Source organism: Anser anser (assembly GCF_964211835.1).
Source record: "Anser anser genome assembly, chromosome: 2".
NCBI classification, from domain to species: Eukaryota; Metazoa; Chordata; class Aves; order Anseriformes; family Anatidae; genus Anser; species Anser anser.
Window position 1 is genome coordinate 1,497,641 of NC_139721.1, and position 21,659 is coordinate 1,519,299.

The 21,659-nt window shown below is 60.0% G+C and overlaps 2 protein-coding genes across 2 annotated transcripts in view; both read left to right on the top strand.

The window, feature by feature from the left end:
• The window catches only part of ZC3H3 (zinc finger CCCH-type containing 3), a 137,199-nt gene extending 126,733 nt beyond the window's left edge, over positions 1–10,466 (top strand). Inside the window, exons 12-13 of the mRNA XM_083827383.1 lie at positions 8,202–8,285; positions 8,387–10,466. Coding sequence (XP_083683509.1) covers positions 8,202–8,285; positions 8,387–8,418 — 116 coding nt within the window. The 3' untranslated portion in view covers positions 8,419–10,466. The remainder of the gene's footprint in view (positions 1–8,201; positions 8,286–8,386) is intronic.
• A 4,291-nt stretch (positions 10,467–14,757) lies between these two features.
• On the top strand, positions 14,758–19,158 carry MAFA (MAF bZIP transcription factor A). The gene is made up of 2 exons (XM_083822235.1): positions 14,758–16,085; positions 17,590–19,158. Exons 1-2 carry the CDS (start codon positions 15,217–15,219, stop codon positions 17,801–17,803), a joined length of 1,083 nt encoding a protein of 360 aa, XP_083678361.1. The 5' UTR covers positions 14,758–15,216; the 3' UTR covers positions 17,804–19,158.
• Positions 19,159–21,659: the final 2,501 nt, after the last annotated feature.

A 21,659-nucleotide genomic window follows, 5' to 3' on the forward strand; every position in this document is an offset into this window, starting at 1 on the left:
TCACCTCCCAGTTAAATAGCCTGCGCCGGAGCCTAACTGGCCTCCCCGCGCTAATTGTCAGCGAGCGCACCAATGCAAACCATTCCAATCGAGTGCTAATTTAATTAGAAAGCACCCATTTTAGTTAATTTGTTCGAGAAGATCACTGAAAACTCCTGGAGAGAACAGATGTTCCCCTCTCCCCCGATGAACATTCAGGGGTTTGTAAATGGCTCCACTCAGCCTTGTTTAGGAGAGAAAAGAGGATTTTATAGCTGCAAACGACCCTTTCTGTAAACATTTTACAGCTCTCTGCACGTTTGAGTGACGATAAACCCCTAGCAACTCGGCGGGCTGCAAATTTGCGACCATACGGCTATCATTTTATTGTCATATTTCACGGTCGTAACGTTAATGGAAGATGCTCGCTACAGTCTTTTTTAACGGCTCCGCTGAGCACGCTCAAACGCTTTGGCTTTGGAGGAATTCATCGAGGTGCAGCGCTTCCAGTTTTGTTTACAGCTTTCACTTCTGGAGGAATAACTTTGAGAACACAAATCCTATCCCCCCCCCTTCCCCGGCCACCCTCCCTGCCCGAACCCGCGCCGTGCTCGCTGCCACCGGGGCTGAACCCGCTCCCGCTTCGCCGTGCTGCAACCCCGTGGGGTGGACCCCGGTCCGAACATCTCCTGCTCCCAGCCCACATTTGGGGCCGGTCCCCCCATGCAAATCCTCGTGGTGGGATGCCGTGTGGAGGGTCTCCGCCACCTGCAGCATCGCCTTCGACGCTGCTCCTGCCGGCGCGGGCCGTTTGCTCCAAAGCTCTGCGTTTTGGTGGCTAGACGAGGCAGATGAGAACCAGCCCTTTGGGTTGACGTGGCAGAAGATGCCCTGAAACCCTACAGAAAGCATCTGCGGGGCTGGTGATGGAAGGCTTGGGTGCAAGGGAGGTGTCCCAGGGAGCCAGCGTCCTACCAGCGTTGACCCCAGCAGGACCAAGTCGTTTGCTCCTCTTGGTAGGGTCTGGTTATCTGTTATTGTGGATAAAATACCAGCAACTGTCTTTTTAGTGTTGTCCCAAGCATCTCCTCGTGGTCCAGCCCCAACCATCTTGGTGGCTTCCGCTTGCTCCACTACGTCCCCGTCTTTCTGTACTGGGTACCCTGAGGGCTCCAGGTGCGCTATGTAGATATCAAAGAGATTTTTACTGTGCCAGCAAAACCCCGAAAAGCACCGCTAACGAAACATTTATTGCACACCTTAGCGCTGAACTTGGACTTCTTCATGATAAAGCCGAAGCCTTTTGTTTATCTAGGGAAACAAATTTTATGCCGTTGCTTATATCAATCCATTTTTCCTTGGGAACCTCCACCGAGGTTCTGGCTCCATCTGCAACTACCTTTAGGTAACCGAAGACAGCAATTATTGAGGACAGGTAGTTGAAGACCGCAATTACCCATTAATCTGCTCTTCTTCTGCCAAAAAAAACCCACAAACAACCAATTCTTTGGCCAAAAAAAAATACAACAAAAAAAAACCCAACAACCAATTCTCTCTCTTCCATCCCAGTTGCCTCCAGGATTTCTCTGGGGATCTGAGTCCTGGCTGGTGGTGGCGCAGAGCTCTTGGCTCTCCTCGTGGGGGTCACTGCCCCTTTTTGGAAGGACCTTGGCCGTAGGGAAGTGATGAGGCAGTGGCCATACATCTGGTCTGCTTCTGTTGCTTCTTCATTGGTTTGGGGACACCTCCGTGGCCTCTTTGGGTGGGATCACCTCCCAAAACGGGCTCTGTCTTCTGCTATCTAACATGGGCAAGCTTCTCTGTCCCACGGTCTTGCCACTTCCTGCTCCTCCTCTATCTACCCCTCCTCCGAGCTCCTTGCATCACCAGCACCCCGTTTCCGAGCAGGATTGGCTCCTGGTGGGTCTCCCCTCTGATGTTATGGCCAACTGTTGTCGGTCCTCTCCAGAGACTCAACTACTGCATGGACCTGTATTCCCCAAAACCTGGTCCAGATGCTGGAGAAGCTCTTTCCTGGGGCTCCTAACGTCTGAGGAACCTGCCTGATGGTCTTGGGGCATCACCCAAAATGTGGCAATAACTCCCCAAATCTTTGCTCTACCCCCGCTTACTCCATGCTCATGTAGGGGCAAGAAACTCAACGAGAAACTCAAACCAGTGGATCATCTAATAGGGGACATGGGATAGAGGACGGTGAGGTGGCTCAGGACACCTCGGGGCCACTGAAGCATGCACCTGGCTGGGTCATCCACCAGTCTGGGAGAAGTGAGGAGACCGATGGAGAGCCGAGGAAAGGTGTTGGCCCCACGGAATGGCTGAACCTGCCATCTCCTCCATATTTCGGGGGGCAGCCGCGCTCGGCATGCCGCGTGCCATCAGCTCGCCGGAGGGGTTGCGGCGCGGCGCCGGGTGCCCCGTGGGTCCCTGTGGTGAAGATCTGCTGGAGCAGATGCTGGAAGGCACACGGAGAGGAGGAGGAGGGAAGGGAGGTGTAACGGAGGGGAGTTTTCTCGCTGGCTTCAACGTGAGAAGGATCCGATCCAACGCGAGGCGTGGGCCAGGAGCCGCAGCAGGCTCAGTCTCCGCCAAGATGCCACCGGTCTGTGACAGACAGCGAGCCTGGGGCTGCAGGGAGAGGAAGAGGGAATTAGGAACATGCTTGATTGACCTTGTTCTTAAATCGACCTGCCCATCACCTCCTTTCTCTGGGGTCTTCTGCTCTGGTGGGATAACTTAACAAGGTTCGGATGGTGAGCTGACCACGAGCAGGAGAACCCATCTTCCTTCCTGCTGCCGCTCGTCTCGTGGTTATCATCCAGCAAGGCTCAGGGGCAGCTCAGACCTTGGTAGGACCTTCCCGGATCTTCTCCTGGCACTTAGCAGATCTTCCCCGTGACGGTGAGCGGCGTGCCCGGCCGGTGGCGGCGCGATGCTGCTGTGCGTGCCCTGCTCCTCATCTGGCCCTCGCCAGCCCCGGGCCGACGCACGCCCCGTCGTGCATGCAGTTTAATTAGAGAGCATCAAAACTCTTTCGTAACTGAATTAACAAACCTCTAACCTAATTGCTTTTCTCATGCCAAATGGATCGAGCTGCGGGTAGCGAGCTGCAGCCGTCCCTCGAGCAGGGCAAGGGCTGATTGCTTTCCCGGTAACGTGCCGGCTCTGCTCGGGTCGTTAGCAATCACATCTCCTCTTCCCGAGCCAGCAGATGCTGGGTTTGGGGACCCAAAACCACTGAGGGTTTTGGGGCTGTTTGAGGGTGGTCCCCGCAGCGGGGGAGCCTTGGGTTGTTCTCATCCGTCCTGTTTTATCTGGGTGCCGGTTTCAGGCGTCCGTCTCCTGGTCCTGGATGCTCCCAGCCTGGACACGCAGCCGAGACGGAAGGTCCGAGAGTAAGAAACTTCACTGATGTTTATTTAATTCCCTTCTTGCAAATCGGCCAATTTATCTGAAACTTCCAGTAAAGCTGATGAGCGCTGCGACTTTTTTCTAATTGGGCTCTCCGTCTGAATCAGAATCGTCCTTTCTCATCCCACACTTGAAAAAAACCCTTTCTGATTCACTCCCTGCCCGCACCTCGCTGCCTGCACGTTTCCAATCCTCTTTCCTTATCGATTGGCAGGCGAGGCTCAGACCTGCCAAGTCTCGCTCCTTTTCCGGGACTGAAATCCGCTCCTTCCATATTAATTTTCTACCCGTTTTTTTAGGGTCTCGTCCTCGTGGGATGGAGGGCCTGGAGATCAGGGCTTTCAGACTTTCCTTAGGACTTCTGAAGACCCTTCTCGTTCAGGCTGCTGCCACTCGACAGCCCTGTCATCCCCCTCCCCCGAATTATTTAATGACCTGAAAGCTGGAGGTGGAAGAACCCTTGATGATGATGGGATGATGAAACCCCATCTCCTTCAGCTTGGCAGGAAAGGGCAGGTGTTCACCATACCTGACCGTACCCAAACCACCAGATGATTACGCGTCGTTGTGGAGCCCGTGACCTGCCAAAACTCCTCCAGCACTGCTGTAGCTCGTGTCTGGTTCGCAAGCTTTGCGTTTCATTGCTGGGGTCCCCTTGGGGAGGGAGGATTTGGGGTCTCAGCCTGCTCTCTGCACCAAAATGCTGCTGGTTTTTCTGGTGCATCTCCAGCAGCATCTCTCTATGTGAAGTGCTCCTGCTCCAGCGCAATAATTTATTCCCTCCTGCACACTTTTGCTGCACGTGGAGGCATGGGAAATCTCTCCGTGTATCTTGTATGGGTTGGGGGGCAGCCCTGGTGTTGTCTTTCAGGATAAAAACTTGATATCGGGTGGCAGGCGAGGGCCCCCTCCTGCCCAGGCACCTTCTTCTAGCGAAAGAAAAAAAAGCGAGGAGGAGCGGAGAAAGTTGGAGAGCGCTGCCGACGCCCCCCCCGGAAACCAGCAAAGCCCCCCAGCAAGCTGCTTTTTTCCATCTGAAAAAAGGTTTCTTGGAAATTCTGGGGCTTAGCCCTTGCTGCCGGCCTTTCTGTCCCTGCTTTTGTCCTTGGGCTTTGCGAAAAAACGGCCTCCCTCAGCCGAAGTTCCTCCGGAGCTGACTCAGCGGCAGGGAAAGCTGCTCCGAAGGCAGCTTCAACCTCCGGGCTCCCCTCAAGCCTCCGGGGAGCAGAAAAAGGATATTTATCCTGGATGGGTGAAAAAAATGCACGCGGGATTTGGGGGAGAAGAACAGGGATTTCTCCACCTGGGCCGTGCGTGGGCAGGGAGGTGCCGGGATGCGCCACGGCGCCCCGAGCATCCCCTTCGCTCCCCGCTGCTCCCGCCTGAGTATCTGGGAGGCTGACAAAGCGCGGCTCTTCTGCTAATTGCAGTCCTCTCGTTAGCCTGGTCTTTGAGAAAGGCATCCCTCTAACAGCCAGCTTTCTGGCGAGGCTTTGATGGAGGGATTTGGGAAACTGCTGGCGAGCTTTTTCCACGCTCTCCATCTTCCCCGCATCCCGTCGCTTCGGGATTTAGGCGCCTTCCACGGGCTGCACGGTCCCCGTGGATGCAGGACACCTCTTGCCACCATCCTTTTCCCCAAGCTGTCTCCGTGCCCCATCTCCCAGCCTCACAAATCGGGGGGGAAAAAAAAAAGCATTTTTCAACACCCAGCAGTGGTCAGGGAGGGGATTTGGGGACAGGGAGCAAAGCCGCCTCCTTTTGTCCCCCATCCCGGGGGATTCCCCGCTGGCAGCGTCCCTTTAAATCCCCTAAAATTCCCCCATCCCTTCTCCCCCTTTCCTCGGCATCTGGCCGAAGCGGATTTTGTTTTTACTTGCTGGGTGCAGCTGGAGCCGCTCGGCGAGGATGCGTCTGGGGGAAGGCCGGGTTTTATTGAAAAATATAATGGTGCCACCTGAAGCGTGATTTACTGCCGTGTCCACTCCTCGGACTTGATAATATATTTCTATTAGATTTCCTCCTTTCACTCCCTTCTCCCGGCGAAGAGTGGCAAGTTTCTCCGTCTGCCTGACACCTTCTTAGGCTTAGGCAAAATAAATGTTGATTTTCATCAGAAGTAAGAGCGCTGGAAGTCCTAATTCTCCGGCGAGGCTGACAAGCTCAGCAAAAGCGGCTCGGCTCCGCGCGGAGGGCTCGTGATCCAGCCCCGCGCCTCTCCTCGGGAGCAGTTCAATCATCGTAATGAAAAAGGGGCTTCTTGGCCCGGCTTTCGCTAACTAGAAATGATATACCTGGGTTCCTGGAAGATGGATTGTGTCGCTCCCGAAACGCGGAGGGAGGGAGGGAGGGAGGGAGCGGAAGGCGCGCGAGATGCGCCCCGAGATTGATCGCGCCATTTGCAGGATCCGCCGTGCGCAGAGGCAGAAAATGGAGTTGGGTTCGCGGGGCCGGCGGCGTGGCGAGGTCCCCCCGGCCCCTTTCCACGAGCAGCGTCCCCTCTGCCCGCAGTCAGAGGTGAGAAAAGCCGGCCCTGGTTCGCCTGGCCGCTCTTTTTACAACCCACCGTGGTTTCGATTCCTTACTGCCGCCTCGTCTTTCCACCCTCGGGGTGATTTTTTTGGAGGAATACGTTTAAAATCAGAGCTCGGCCCCGTGCAGGAGTCAGGGAGTTAATTGCGGTCGATGTAGAAATCAGCGTCGTGTTTGTTTCTTTTTCTTTTTTTCCCTCTCCCCCCAAAGAAATCTATATTTCTCCTTCCGTAATAATATTTGCTTTGAATTGCAGAGCGTGGGCTCTCGTGCCGCTTGCACGGAGATGAGCTAATGAAGTTTCTTCGGGCTCCTCCGGGGGAATTGAGCCATTTGTAGGGTTCCCCTTGGATTGGGGCTGCAATCCTCGCGGGGCAGCGATGGGGAGACGCTGGTGGTCCCCTATCGGGCTGGTTGGGCAGCGTCCCCGCTCCTCCACTGCCGTACCCCGCAGGGTTATCGTGCCGCGATGGCTCTGATGGCCCCAATTTTGGGGATGCCGGGGGGTCACCTGGAAAATCGGGAGAGCCCTGGGAGGCTCGGCGGGGTGCGGGTGGCTCGCGTCGCCGCTCCTCGAACCGCATTAGGGTGACTGATAGCCGCGGCCGTCGTGGCTGCTCTGCAGCCCTCTGATGTATGGGTGTTATATTAAGGGTGGAAAGGTGCTAAATGAGCCCTCTTTATTTTACATAAATTAGCTCCCGAGCTATGTATCACTGCCACGGCGCCGTAGACTCCCGGCAAGTTTGTTTACCCGAGTTTAGAAGGGAAGAAGAGCTCGCCGACGTGACCTGACGCTTCCCCGCGGAGGGGACGTGGTGCTCGTGGGCTCCCCGGTGCTAGGGTTGGCTCGGGGACACCCCTTTTGTAGGATTTCTGCAACGAGGGTGCCTTGGATGACCAAAGAGATGAACAGGGGTCAAACCAGAGCCGGTTGTGTGCCGCTCGTTCTCCAGTCTATGACCAGAACGTCTGGGTGAGGTTTGGGCTGGGTTCTCTCCATCTCCTCGCTGCTCTCCTCCTCCTGAAATCCCAAATGAAAAGGGACTTCTCCGAGCAGACCTCGCTGCTCGCCAACCTGTAGGTCCCTTTTCCTGGAAAACCCGCCCCTTTTCCTTCCCGTGTTCATCTCGGGGTCCTCTCCTCGCCCACGTGGCCGCCACGCTTCTGCCTCCCCGTGGGGAAGTTGTGGCCAGCGGGTGGGACCCCGTAACCACCTCCGTGAGCTCCGCAGGGAGGCAAAATGGGAGCAGCTCGGCCGAAAGGGACGCTCAGCATCGTGGTGGAAAGAAAGGGAGGAGGACTTGGTGCCATCCACCGTGGTCCACGGGGTGAGAGGAGCTTGGTGGAGTTCGGGCTTTACGGGGGCATCTGGGACCCTTTTAGGCGCAGCGGGCACGGGGAGGCAGGGTTTGCGTTCCTCCCTTCCCGTCCCTTGTTGCTGCTTCGCTTCCAGCCGTTCCTCACATCTGGCAGGCACCCAAAAAGAGGTTCCTTCCCCTGCTTTTCCAAGGGCCGGATGGGAAACGGCGGTGCGGGGGGACCCAGCACCGGGGGACTCCCTTTGGGAGCAGGGCAGCAGCTGGAACCCGAGAGCGGAAAGTCCCTGTTAAAACCCAAGCTGAGCTTGCCGGCGGCGTAAATCCCCCGGGGAGGAAGCCTCGCCTTCTCCACCTCCACCCCGCTCTGAAACGGCAAAAAGTCCTCGCCCGGAGCACCTGGCGGGGATGCTCGGGGTGGCTGAGCTTTCGTGTCCCCCCCCAAAAATCTTGGCGTCCTGGGCAGGTTGTGACGCCCACCTCACGCTGCAGTTTGAAGATTTAGCCTCTTTTTTTCCCCGTAACTCGGGGATTTTGCAACCAATTCAGTGTTCTGTGATGGGAAGGGACCGGTGCGCACCCTCATCCCGTGCCTCTTGCGGAGGGGGGGGCCTGAGGAGGCTCAGAGGGGTTTGGGGAAGCAGCAAGCTCCAGCCCAGCCACCACAAAAGGGGACGTCTGTCACGGAGACCTTCCCCCGGGGAAGGGGGACGAGTCTGCACTGAGAGGCCGGGGACATTTTGGGGGGGGGGGGAGCACAACCAGGCGGGGGGCACACTCGTGTCCTCGGGGGTGGGCCGGCGGGGCAGCGGTGGAGCAGCGCCCGGCACGGAGCCGTGCCCGCGGAAAGTCCTCGCTGGAGCCAATTTCGGCTGCGCGCGGTCACCTTTGAGGGAGGAGAGGTCGACGGCGTTCTCCCAATTTGTCCCTTTCCTCTCCCAGGTGGCACCACGTGGAAAAGGTCCTCGTCGCGGGCGGCCTCGCGGGACTCCGAAAACGCCGCTCAGGAGGAGGGCGGCGGCAGAGGTGAGACTTGTCCCCGCTGTCCCCCCCACCTCCGGAGGTGGAGCACGAAGCCAGGGCGCCGCGGGACACGTGCCACCCGTTTTTTCCTTTCCTCCTTCCAGGCAAACGGCTGCAGATCAAGCCCCGGCTGTGAGCGGTGTCCCCGCGGCAGCCGACCAGCTCAGGAAAAGCCAAGCCGGGCGGCATCGCCTGGCGCCTACCTCAGGACCCCGTGCCGGGACGTGGCAACCCCCTTCTTGCGTTGAGTTTTGGGATGTGGTTTCACCAGGGAGCCTGGCAGCGGCGCGGAGGAGCAGCGCCCAGTCCGCGTCGCTCAGGGAGGTGGTTTTGTTGAAGTTTTTTTTTTTTTTCATTTTGCCAATAAATTCTCTTTTAAGGTGGTTTATTTAAGGCTCCCCGGGGGAAGGCTGAAGAGCGGAGACGTTGAGCCGAGCACGCAGGCGCTGCTCGGATGCGGGACTCGAGCACCCTGCCGCCATCCACGGCCACGGGCCCGCCTCCAGGTCAGCGGCTCCGTTTGGGACGACGAGCCTGGCGGTCGCAAGTCTTCGTGGTGGGATGTAGCAGGGCGTAAAGCCCCCCGCGTGGCTCGGCTTTCCCATGCCGAGAGCCCGCCTGCATCCGTCCTGCTCCGTCCCTTCTCTTTAGGAGCGCTGGGAGCGGAGCCACGTGCCAGGCCGAGCGCTGGCGGCAGCGTGTGCCAGCAGCAGCGCCGAGCTCAGGCCGTCGCCGCGGGCCAATTCGCCCGGCTCTCCCCCCGTCCCAGCGGGGTTTTGCTCTTTTGGAAGACCCAAACCAGCTCCTTCGGGGTCTTCGGGAATGCGGACGGGAGCAAAGCAGCCTCCAGGCTGGTAGGAAATAACCCCGGTACTGCAGCTGCTCCGCGTGTCGTGGGCGCATCCTAAATGTTCAGCTGTTGCCCCTGCTGCGGTATGGGTCTAATGTCTCACGGCAGCAGCCTCGGCGCCCTTTTTGCATCACCCTGAAGCAGCTCTCACCCGCTGTGTCTCTGTTCCTCCCGGCCCTTGCTGCTCCTCCGCACCAGCCACGATCGGTGTGATGAGCTGTGCAAATCTCAGCGCCTCCTGGCCGCTTGCTGCTGGCCCCGCAGAGCTGCCAGTGCTGTGGGTGTTCCGCATCCGTGGATTCGATTTCAACCCCAAATTCAGTTTGGTTTCGGGGGTGGCGGGTGCTGCTCTCCCCCTCTCGGATGCGATTTTGAGGACGGGGAGGCAGGGTTTGCCCATCCGCTGTCCCTAAATAGCAGCCCCGTGGGGCAAGCTCCATCGAGGAGCCCTTCGGGGAAGAGGCGGCGGTGTTGCACAAGGCAGGGCCGCGCGCCCCGCGGGGAAAATTTCCTGGCTCTGCCTGCACGTGCCGACGTTTGTGCTGCGAACCCGTTTTGCTCGCTCCCGACGTGCGCAGCACCCTTCACCCCGCCGCTGGCAGAGCTCGGCCGCTTTCGTTACACCCAGGGCCCCCCCCTCCTCGGCCTTTCCAACCCGGAGCCGGCTTCAGCGGGCGCAGGGGTGAGCGCTGAGGCCGAGCGGGGATGCTCGGTGTCCCCGGGGAGCTGGCACCCAGCTGTGCTTGGCCGTGGCGTGGGTGACGAAGCCGCCGCGCCGCAGCGGGCTCAGCTGCAACCGCGGCTCCGGCGAGGCTGGCGGCTGCGTTTTCACCCCCTCCACGGCCCCAGGAGGGGGGTTCACATCCCTTGGCGAGCTGGGTGCGTGCACCCCACGGACCGGGGGTTGTTGTCACCCCATCCGCGGCCTGCCTGCTTCCTCGCGGGGTCACGGGATTTATGGCAGGCAGAGCCCCCCCCCCGGGTCGTGTTTCGCCCCAAGTGCCTGGCGCATGGCTCGGGTGACGCGGGGCATGGCAGGCCACCAAGGGCCCTATTAATTAATGCCTGTCACCTCCCTGGGCTCCTCCCTGTGGGCAACCAGGGGGTTTAATGCCACGTGGAGGCGAGCTGGGGGTGGCCGTGTCCCCAGCATCCCCCCGGTGTCCCCCCCCCGGTGCGGCGGGCAGCGCACGGCGTGTGTACAGAGCTCTCCTCGCCCCGAGCTGTTTTTAATAAAGATGTCATCGTCCCGTCCCCCCCCCCGCGTTGTTACCACATGTCTTTTATTAACCTGTGCGTTTTGATATTTAAATAAAGGAGTTCCTGCCTGGAAAGCATCGCTCGTCTTTCAGCGACGCGGAGTCTTGTGGCGGGGGGGGGAACGGGCGCGAATCTCCCACCTCGTTCCCCGGAGGACGCGTTCGGGTTTTAAATTGGCTGAAAAAAACCTCCGGGGGGGGGGGTGGCCAGGGAAAGATGTTTTATAACTTCCCCCCCCCCAAAAAAGCCCCGTTTCTTCACGGCGGTGCCCAGTGATGCTTTGCGGTGTCGAGTCAAAAACCTAAATTCACCCAAAATCACCCTGGAGGTCGACGGCGAAGTCTTCGGGGTGGCCAGCGCGGGGTGACAGCGGCCAAGGAGCTTTGGCGGCTCCGGGACCGACCCCAGCCCGGGGCCACGAGGCTGCAGCCCCGTCACCGAGCAGGCTAACGAGGATTAAGGGCTCGCGCCGGAATAATTCGCGCCCCCCCCCCAGCAGCCCCGATGGCTCGGTGATGGGCACGGGGTGGCTTCGTCCGTCCTCCCTGCGAAGCCAGGGCTGCCGCCGCGGTGGGCAGGGGCTGCGCGAGCCCCCCCAGCGGGGGACAAGTCCCAGGGGACGGCGGCGCCTTGGCAGCGGGGGGGGGACCCCGGGAGGGGGACACGCACACGCACACGGGGCAGTGTTTCTGCAGGGCACACCGTAAACATTTCCTGGAAATCCCTCCCCGTGCGGGCCAGGGCTGCTGGCACAGCTCTTGGTCCCCTGCCGGGGAAGCAGGTGCCGGGGGAGCAGCGCTTTTCTGCCCGTCATCGGGGTGGCCGTCCCCAGCCCTCCCGTCCCGTCCCGGGGTGGGGGGCACGGCTCTGGGTAGTTTTGTGTCCCCCGGGACAAAAATTGTCACTCGGGGACGATTCCTAATCCTCCCTCGGGGTCGGATCCGTGCGAGGGGACGGCCACCGAGACGGTGCCACCGGCCCTACGGCGAGGCAGGGCGGCCACCCTCCCTTGCCCCGACGGGGTCGGCCACCTCGTTGTCCCCACGATGGCCACCCGGGGCCACCAGCCACCCCCCCCACCCCCGGTTTCACACCTGGACGGGGAAACTGAGGCAGCACCCGTGGGGGACCGAGGCGCCCGGCCCCCTCTCCAAGGGTTAAAGCGTCGCCCGAGCCGCCCGCTCTAAAAGCACGGGGTGACGCCACCCCGCCGCCATCCCGTGGCCTCCAACCCCGTTATGTCACCCGACCGCCCCCGAGTAAACTTAGGTGACCGAGGCGCTCGGCGTGGCGGGGAGGGACGGGGACGGGGACATGCCGCGGGGCCCCGGCCGAGCCACTGTACCCGGCCACCCCGCTAAAAATACCCCTGGGGGGCATGGGGGCGGGGGGGGGGGGCAAGCGAGGGCCCCGCTTGGAGCCCGGCCCAGCCCGAATCCCTTCGTGGCTCTCGGCCACCGTGGGCGGCTGCTGCTAGCGCGGATCGGGGCCCTCTGCGGGAAGGGAGCCCAAAATCCCGGGTGCCCCGAAGGTGTCCCAAGGGTGCCCCGGGGCGACGGTGGCAAGGCAGCGGGGAGGGGGCACCCGCGGGGTCCCCGCGTCCTACAGGCACTGCCTTTGGGGTAACAGCTGTGTTGTTAAATATGCTTATAATTTTTTTTTTTTGGGGGGGGGGGGCGTTTTTCCCCTTTTTAGGAGCGGAAGGTAGAGGGGAGACGCACGTGGTTTCTTTCCCCGCGTTTTCCAAGCTGGAGGAACGGTGTTTTAATTTCTTTTTTGCTGAAAAATGGAGCAAATGTGGTTAAAATCAACTCACAAATATATATATACATATTTATATACTTATATATCTATTATATATTATATATATATATAAAAAATATATACATTTATATACTTATATATATATATATATAATACATATTTTTGTACTCCCTGGCTGGGTTTGATTCAGGTTTTCTCCCAGATTTTCCCTCTCCAGCCTCACCTCTGCCTGTAACCGTGCCCCCCCGGGGGGGGGGGACGAAACCTCCACCCCCCCCCCCCCGCCTCTGTTTGATTTTGATAGAAGGAGGATGGGGAAGGGGACGAAAAGCACCCAGCCCCTCCGGATGGAGCTGGTGAAATAAAAACGGCCCCGATATTATCCTCGGTGGGGTGGGATAGAGGGTTTTTACCCTTCTTCCCTCTCCCTTTCCCTGGAAAAAAAATAAAATAAATAAACAAAATAAAGAAAAGAAATAAAATAAATAAACAAAATAAAGAAAAAAATAAAATAAAGAAAAATAAAGAAAAAAATAAAATAAAGAAAAAATAAAGAAAAAATAAAGAAAAAAATAAAATAAAGAAAAAAATTAAATAAAGAAAAAGTAAAATAAAGAAAAAGTAAAATAAAGAAAAAGATAAAGAAAAAAAATAAAAAAAATAAAATAAAGAAGAAAAAAAAAGAAAAAAAAAAGAAAAAACCCTTTTTGTATGAATACAACCCAAAACTGTCCCTACTTCTAACCGGGCAAATTGTCCCCGGGAAGGGCCCCGTCCCGAAGGGACCGAGCGGGTAGCAGGGTGCTGGGTGCGCGAGGGTGGCGGGGCCCCCACGGGACGGAGCCTTGGGGTCAGCCTGGGGTGGTTGGGTGCTGGCGGCCCCGCTCCTCAGCTCCCCCCGGCCCCCTGGTTGTGGGGAGCCCCGGAGACCCCCATCCCTCGCCCCCCCCCCCCCCCCAGCGCCTGTCGCCGCCCTGACCCCAAAGCCTCCAGCCCCCGTCCCTCGCCCCGCTGCTCCCCAACCTCGCTCCTGCTTCGCCTCCCGGCCTCGTCCCTCCGTGCTGCGGCCTCGGCAGCCACGAGGTGGCAGGGCTCGGAGCCTCGGGGCCGCATCCGGACCAGGACCACGGCCCGCAGGGTGCTCGGCACCCCGGCACCCCAGCACCCCGGCACCCCAGTACCCCAGTACCCCAGTACCCCAGTACCCCAGCACCCCAGTACCCCAGTACCCCAGTACCCCAGTACCCCGGCACCCCGGCACTCCAGCACCCTGGCACCCTGGCACCCCAGTACCCTGGCACCCCAGCACCCTGGCACCCCGGCACCCCAGTACCCCAGCACCCCAGCACCCCAGTACCCCAGTACCCCAGTACCCCAGCACCCCAGCACCCCAGTACCCCAGTACCCCAGCACCCCGGCACCCCGGCACCCCAGTACCCCAGTACCCCAAAGGGGGGGATCCCATAACCCACGCTGTCCCTTCCCCGCGTCGCCCTACCCAAAGGCGACGTCCCGCCTCGGAGCTGCGTTTTTGGTGCGTTTCACCTGGATTTTACCATTTCCCCCCCCCCCCAACTCGATGGCCCCGAGCTGCCTCGTGCTAAATTCCCACCCGTGACGAGGCCCCCAAAAATGGGTCCGGCACCCGCTGGGGGGGCACGCAGGCACCGGGGTCGCCTCCAGCAGCTGCCGGCGGTCCCCGGGCACCGAGGGTTGGCAGGAAGGGCTGAGAAAAAAGGTGAAAAAAATCAAAAATAGGGATTGTGAGGGTGCCACGGGAAGGGTGCTGGATGCCCGCGGTGCTGGGAGAAGCGGGGTGGGGAAGGGGCTGCGCCCTGCTTTGGGGCCTGGTACCCACCGGGATGGGATGGGATGGGGGCGGGAGGGTGGTGGCCGTGCAGGGGGGGGGCGTCCCGGAGGCGGACGCGTGATTTGGGGTGAATAAACCCGATTTTGGGGCTTCTCGGTCCCTTTCGGAGGAGGGAGCGGTTTCTTTCTGCAGCGATCTGATTCTCGCTGTTCTCACGGAGCTGCGGGGCTGCGGCCCCGTGGTGGGACCGGGGGGGTCCCGGGGGGGGGGGGGGGGGTCCCCAATTCCCCCCCCCCCCTCCCCCGGGGGCACCGCCGAGCCCTCTCCCCGCCGTGATTGACAGCCGGCCCCGGAGGGGGGCGTTGCCATGGGGATATGCTAATGAACCCGCGAGGCCGCCTTGCTGATTGGCGGAGGGGCGCTCAGGCCACGCCCCGGGGGGCGTTCCCCGGCCGTTCTCCCCCTATATAAGGCGGCGGCTCCATTCCGCGCCCGGCAGTGGCAGCGCCGAGCACCGGGGGGGCGGCCCCGGGAGCGCGCCCCGGGGCGGGGAGGGGGGGGGAGGAGGACGAGGAGGAGGAGGGGGCAGAGGAAGGCTCGCAGCAGCCCGGGGGTGGGGCCGGGGCAGGTGCCAGGGGCCGCAGGAAGGGGCCGCAGGAAGGGGCGGGCAGGGCCCTGCCAGCTCCTCGCCATTGGGCTCCGGCCGGAGGCAGCGGCTGGAGCCGGGCTGGAGAGCGGCCGGTCCCGCAGCGCCGGGGCTCCCGTTAACAGGGGACACCCCCCCCCGGAGGCGAGGAGGAGGAGGAGGAGCGCAGAGCCGTCGGAAGCGGCTCCCGGAGGCCGGCTGAAGGCAGCAGCAGCAGCAGCAGCCCAGCCTCGGCGGAGGTTCCCGGAGCGGCGACCTCGGAGGCGTCCGGCGGAGGACGAAGAGCCCCGGCGGAGGCTGCCGGAGCCCGCTTGAAACCCTCGGAGGAGCCCCGAGGAGTCCCGGAGGCCGGCCTCGACCGGAGGCTGCCTGCCCGTCCTCGTCTCGGGGGCTGCCGGCGGAGCCCAGCCTCGCCGGGGGGCTCCCTTCTCTCCGTCCCCACCTCCGGAGCCCCAGCCTCGCCGGAGGCTTCCCCCCCCCCCGTCGGAGGGAGGCCGGCCTCGCCGCCAAGCCCCGCTCCGAGCGGCGGTGCCACGGGGGGGAGGAGGAGGAGGAGGAGGAGGGAGGACAGCAGCGCCCTTCGGCCTCCCTCCATGGACTTGAGATGGCCTCGGAGCTGGCCATGAGCGGCGAGCTGCCCACCAGCCCCCTCGCCATCGAGTACGTCAACGACTTCGACCTGATGAAGTTCGAGGTGAAGAAGGAGCCGGCGGAGGCCGAGAGGCTGTGCCACCGCCTGCCCGCCGGCTCGCTGTCCTCCACGCCGCTCAGCACCCCGTGCTCCTCCGTGCCTTCGTCGCCCAGCTTCTGCGCCCCTAGCCCCGGGGGGCAACCCGCCGCCGGACCCCCGGCGGCCTCCCTGGGCTCCAAGCCGCAGCTGGAGGAGCTCTACTGGATGTCGGGCTACCAGCACCACCTGAACCCCGAGGCTCTCAACCTGACGCCGGAGGACGCGGTGGAGGCGCTGATCGGCGCCCCGCACCACCACCAGCACCACCACCACCACCCGCCGCAGGCCTACGAGGCTTTCCGGCCCCCGGCTTTCGGCGGCGAGGAGCTGCCCCCGGCCTCGTCCCACCACCACCACCATCACCACCACCACCACCACCACCACCTGCGCCTGGAGGAGCGCTTCTCCGACGACCAGCTGGTGAGCATGTCGGTGCGGGAGCTCAACCGGCAGCTGCGGGGCTTCAGCAAGGAGGAGGTGATCCGCCTCAAGCAGAAGAGGAGGACCTTGAAGAACCGCGGCTACGCTCAGTCCTGCCGCTACAAGCGGGTCCAGCAGCGGCACATCCTGGAGAACGAGAAGTGCCAGCTCCAGGGCCAGGTGGAGCAGCTCAAGCAGGAGGTGGCCCGCCTGGCCAAGGAGAGGGATCTGTACAAAGAGAAGTACGAGAAGCTGGCGGCCCGGGGCTTCCCCCGGGAGCCCTCCCCGGCAGCCGCCCCCAAAGCAGCCGCCGACTTCTTCATGTGAGCCCCGGCCCCTTGGGGAGAAAGGGGGGGGGGGGGGGGTGGTTTGGGGCTTTTGGGGAGCATCCCCCGATCCCCCAGCTCGGCTTGAACCGAAAGCCTAGTTTGCTTTCGGAAATACGGGGAGGGGGCGCTGGAAAGGGAGCCCCCCCCCCCCCTCCTCCCTTTGCTGGGGGGGGGGGCGGCGGACCTGGAGCAGCCTGCATGCGGGACGTGTAGGGCGCGCCCCCCGGCAGCGCCAGCGCCAGCCCGGTGGCTTCTTTCCCACCCCCCCTTCAGCCCTGCGTGCTTAACACCCCCCCCCCCCCGACCTCCCCAAAACTACCATCATTTTCGGGGTGCCCCCACGGATCTGCCCGGGGGGGGGGCCCCGGCAGCGCTGCGCCCTGCCCGCACCCCGCGCCGCCCTCCCGGCCGGCGAACCCGAGCCCCCCCCCCCCCCCCCTTAACTTATTCACCCCTGTACATATGTAGAAATTAGTTAGTTTTCTGCCTTTTTTTTTTTTTTCTTCTGAGCCTATATTTTGCTTGGTGATTTACGGGGAGAGAAAAAAAAAAAAACACAGCAAAAATCCTTTAAAAAAAAAAAAAACACGAGTCTTAAAGTTTGTATGTAATAGCATGCAAATAATATCCGAGTTAATTTAATGATGTTGGGAAGAAGCCGAATGCACTATATACAGGAATCAATTGGGTTAAATAATACTGTTGTTTTATAGAGATTTAAAAATTATCTATGCTCATAAAAAAAAAAAAATAGTGGGGGGGGAGAGGTAACAATTCTAGGGTGACCTGAAAGGCAATATAGTAATATATGGACTGCAAACGGTTGGCTGCTATCTCACTATGCACCAGATTTATTTATTAACCCTCGGGAAACGAAATATTATTTTAACCTCGGCGTCGAAGGAAGGAAAGAAAATGCACATTATTTCTTGCGCAAAAAGGAAGGGGGGAAAAAAAGAGAATTCGTGCAATTGCTCTTGAAGCGAAAGCGGGGTCGATCCTGCGCGGAGGAGCGGATTTTTTTTTAAAAAAGAAAAAAACAAGTTGCTTATTTAAAAAAGAAAAACCACACAAAAAAAAAATAATCTTGGGGGGGAAAAAAAAAACACAAGGGTTTTGTGGACAAAGCGAGCTTTGGAGCCTGGTGCATTTTAGGTACTGATCGTGCGAAGCGTTTTTAACGACCTGTTGTTTCGATTTGTGATGGTTTTAACGATGTTGCATCAAGATAAAAACTTATATTCAACTAGAGCCTGGGTCGGCTTTTCTCTGAAGCGGGGACCCCCGCAGCCTCGCCTTTCGTTTTTTGGGATTTCCTTCCTCTTTCCCCTTTGAGCCCGGTACCGACGCGAACCCTCCCGGGGCGTGGGGGGCTCGGGGAGGGCGAACCCCGCGTTCCCCCTCGCTGGCGGCGTCACCTGCGAGCGGGGACCGCGTTCCCCCAGCTCTGCCCTGCTTTGCTTTTTTGCTTTTCACTTTTCCTGCCTCTCTTTTCCAGCCGGGAACCCTCGTTTCCCCGGCCGATGGGTCCCAGGCGCCCCGGAGATCTCCATCCCCGCGGCTGCCGAAAAGTCACCTTCGCCCCAGCCCCGGGGGCTGCGGATCCCGTTGGACCCCAGGCTGCCCGACAGCGAGCCGCTGGCTTGGTTTTAAACGGTAATAAATGCTATTTTTTTCCTTTTTTATTTCCCCTTTTGGCTGCTCCCTTCTGAGTTTTTTTTTTAATTAAGGGAGGGGGGAAAACTAACAACAAGAAACAAACCCTTTTCCTTCTTCATTTTTTGCAAACGTTTCGGGGTTGGTCGGGGACGTGTGTTCCTGGCGGCTCCATGCCGCGCTGCTGGAGAGCTCGGGCACGGCTGTGGCCGCTCGCTCCCTGCTTTTCCCCGGCCGCTTGCGACAGAGCCCGTGCTCCGAAGTACTTCTGAACTTTTTGTAGGTATATTTTTTTTATTTTTTTCCCCTTATTTTTGCCCCCGGGCTGCGGCGAGGTTCCTCCTGGCTCCCTTTGTAAATCCGCTTCCCGGGGCGGAGAAGCCCCGCGGCGCTGATGCAGCCCCCCTGGGGCCCCTCTGTCCTGCTTTCCCTGGCCGCTTCGGGCTTTTTGGGACCAGAGTTTTTTTTTTCCTTTAGGATTTTTCTTGGGGGGAAAAGCTCAGCTGCTCTGGGTCAGGCTTGTTGAGTTTTTGGGATGGGAGCTGGGACACACGGAGGGATCCGCGGTCCCGTGCCTGATGCGCCAGGGATGGGCTGAAGGCTCTGGGGGGGAGGACTGTGAGGATGCCCACCCCCCTTTTTCCTATTTTTATTTCGAGCCTGGGAAGTTTTTGCCATCCCCACCTCTGCAGCCAGCCCTGCTGCCCTGCTCGGCTTCCGTCGGGGCATCGTTTCCTCCCCCTTGCTATTTTTTTGGGGGTGGCTCGCGGCTCCCCGGTGGGGTTCAGCCCATTTCTCTGCAACACCTCTTCCTCCCGGTGTTCCCCCTGTACCCTCCCCTCCTCAGCACGTTTTCGGAGAGCGTTCCCAGCCGTCCTCTCCGTGATTAAATAAGGAGAGTTTGGGGAGAAGAGGAAGGGGTCCGGGGCCAGCGATTCCCTGCACCGCAGCAGCACTCGGGGCCGCGTGGGTGGCCCCCAGCCCCGGTCACCCCGCTCCGTCCTTCCCTGCTGTCCCCATTGCATCTGTGGGGTTTTGCCAAGCCCCAGTCCTGGTTTTGGGGGAGCTCAGCCCCGCAGGGTCTTGTCCCAGGGTCTGCTGCAATGCTCTGCAAACCCCAGGACAGCTGCAAGCAGCTCCTGCCCCCGATGCCTTTCCCTGCCCATTCGGCACAGTGCAGGCAGTGGTTTGGGGCTGAGCACGCCTGTTTTTTCCCAATTCCTTGGTTTTTGGGAGCAGATCCGTTCCCACGTGCCCCAGCAGCCTGTTTTGGCGATTGCAGCATCACCTGCTCCCCTTCATCCCCGACCCTCGGGGCATTTCCCCGACCCACGCTCCTTCCACTACTGTGATTTATTTTAATTTTACAACCCCTGCTCCCCTCCCACCCCCACTTATTTTCTTCCGGCACCTCCTGGAAATCCCCTACGCAGGGGAAAAAGCCCTCGAAAGGGGCACAGGGCATTAAAGCCTTATATCAACAGTAGGGACCTGGTCCCAAAGCCGATCTCCTACGTGGGGGACCACGACAGCCCCTGGGGACATTTAGGGGCAGAGTCGCCATCCTCTTTGCTCATCCCCTGTCCCTTTGCAGCATTGGGGTGCGGGGAGCAGGGACCCCAAGTGTCCCCATCATCCCAACTTGTTCCCGGCACTGCCCCAGCGCCAGGGCTGCTGCTGGCAAATAAATAACAAAAAGTAAAGCGGTTCACCCCCAAAAGGGATTTACTTTCTGAATGATTTCCTTGCTGTGGACAGAAGGACCGAGCCCCCCCTTGCATCGTGCACTAGGGAGAAAGGGGGTCCAGGCAATGCCCACTGGCGTTTTGGGATGTTTGGGGTGCCGGGTCGTGGCTCGTGCAGCACATCAGGGCTCTGTGTGTGCTGGCAGTGTGTTTTGTGGGTGGTGTGCGTGCTCGGGGCACACGTTTTGGGATGGAGGTGTGGGGGACCGCACAGTTGCAGCGTGTTGGGGGAGTGTGTGTGAATTTTGGGTTGCTCCGTCCCGGTTTTCAGTTTTTTCTGCCCGTGTCGCAGCCCCGGAGTGGGGCTGGAGCCCCATCCCCAGGCACCCGCTGCTCTTTAACCCCTTTGGGGTCTGCGTGGGGCTGCAGGACCCGGGGGCTGTTCCTAAAACACTTCTCAGCTTCATCCTTGCTGCCGGCTCGAGTGGCCACGGGCGTTGCAGGGCTGGGAAATAACCGCAGCCTTCTCTTCCAGCAGCCCCGCTGATGGCTTTTGCACCTCTCTCCCTGCGGGTAGAAGGGTGATTTTGGGGGATGCGGGTCCCAAAAGCTGCAGCACCCTGGGGGCTCCTCGCCCAGCCTCCCAGCACCGTGCTGGGAAGCGGGTTTCTGCAGAGGGGCAGGGCGAACACCGCGCCCGGCCGCTCGATGCGGCACCGCCGGAGTACCCCTGGCTCATCCCTCGTCAATTATTGATGCTAACGCTCGGCAGGTTTGCCACCGAGCTGCTGCAGTGTGCTCGGCACAAGCCCCGACATCTTGGTAACATGAGCCCGTGCTACGGCCCTGGGATAGGCGGTCGTGGCCGGGAGGCCGCTCGGCACAAATTCGGGGCCGCACGAGCTGGGAAAGCGTGAATTGGCCAAATTTCCTGCAAAAATAAATCCCCACTGTGAAATGAAAGCCTTCGTGGGGTTCAGGGCCGGTCTCGGGGCCGGTATGGCGAGCCGTCCCCGGTGTGGTCTGGAGCTGATATTTTTTGGCTCGGGGTGGGTTTTAGGTTCTGGCTCGGCTGCAGTTTGTCTTTCCGCATGCTCCTGCCTTCCTCGCTCCGGGCCTGGCTCCTTCCTCGGGGCTCCCACGTCCCCGGGAGCCAAACCCTGCCCTGTTCCCCATAGATAAATACACCTATAGGTGTAGATCGTGCTGGAAAAACACAGCTAACCTGCTTCCGACAGCTCGTGGACTCCCTCGCTTTGGCGTTTGCCTAGCTCGTCCCTGTGGCTGGGATTTACTCCGAGCTGATCCCTTTTGCACCGATATCGCTGGGATCCTCCCGGCTGGACGCCACGCGAGAAATCCCCGTGCACAACGAACAGGAACGCAGCTGGGTTGTGATCCCCCCAAAATCCTATACTTCTGGATGTGCTGAGCTCTCGCAGGGTTGTCTTTTTTTTAAGACTCTGCGCTTCCAAAGCACCAGCACGGGGCGCTGGGTTCGTGGTCCTGCAGCATCCAGCCTCGGGGCATGACCGGTTCCCGGCGGTGGAAATAATAAAATAAATTCCCCCACGTGGCTGGACTGAGAGTGTTAATGGGGAAAGGGCACGGTGGGGGGCTGCTGCTGTGGGAGGGGGGCGTGTGGGGTGGGATACGGGGGAGGTGGGTTGGGGGATATGGGATGTAGGATGCAGGATATGGGATGCAGGAGGCGGGAGGTTGGGTACAAGATACGGGGCAGGTTACAGGACGTGGGATGTGGAGTGTTGGAAGTGGGATGCAGGATGGCAGGTGTGGGATGTGGGACTTGGGGAATAGGATACGGGGTGTGGGGTGCAGGATTCGGGGTATGGGATGCTTGCCTCTAGCAGCCCCTGTGGTGCTTTGAGTGGTACCCATGTCTCTGCCGTGGCACCGTGTGTCGGCTCTCGCTGCTGCTGTGTCAGGAGGAAGGAGCCGTGCTGGACCATGCATGAAGAGAGAAGATTTCGGATGCTGGAGCACAAGGAGAGAAGATTTCAAGTGCTGGAGCCTGGCACTTCCCTAATGGGACAAGCTCCAGCAAGGACACGGTGCCAGTCATCACCACCACGGCAAGTCACTCCTGGCACATTTATTAACAATTTTTGGGAGCTGTTACTCCTCCCTTCCCATCACTCCAGGTAGGATTTATAGGATGAACCCACGTGTGACTGCGTGCAATAGGATACCCACGTGCGTGTGTGCA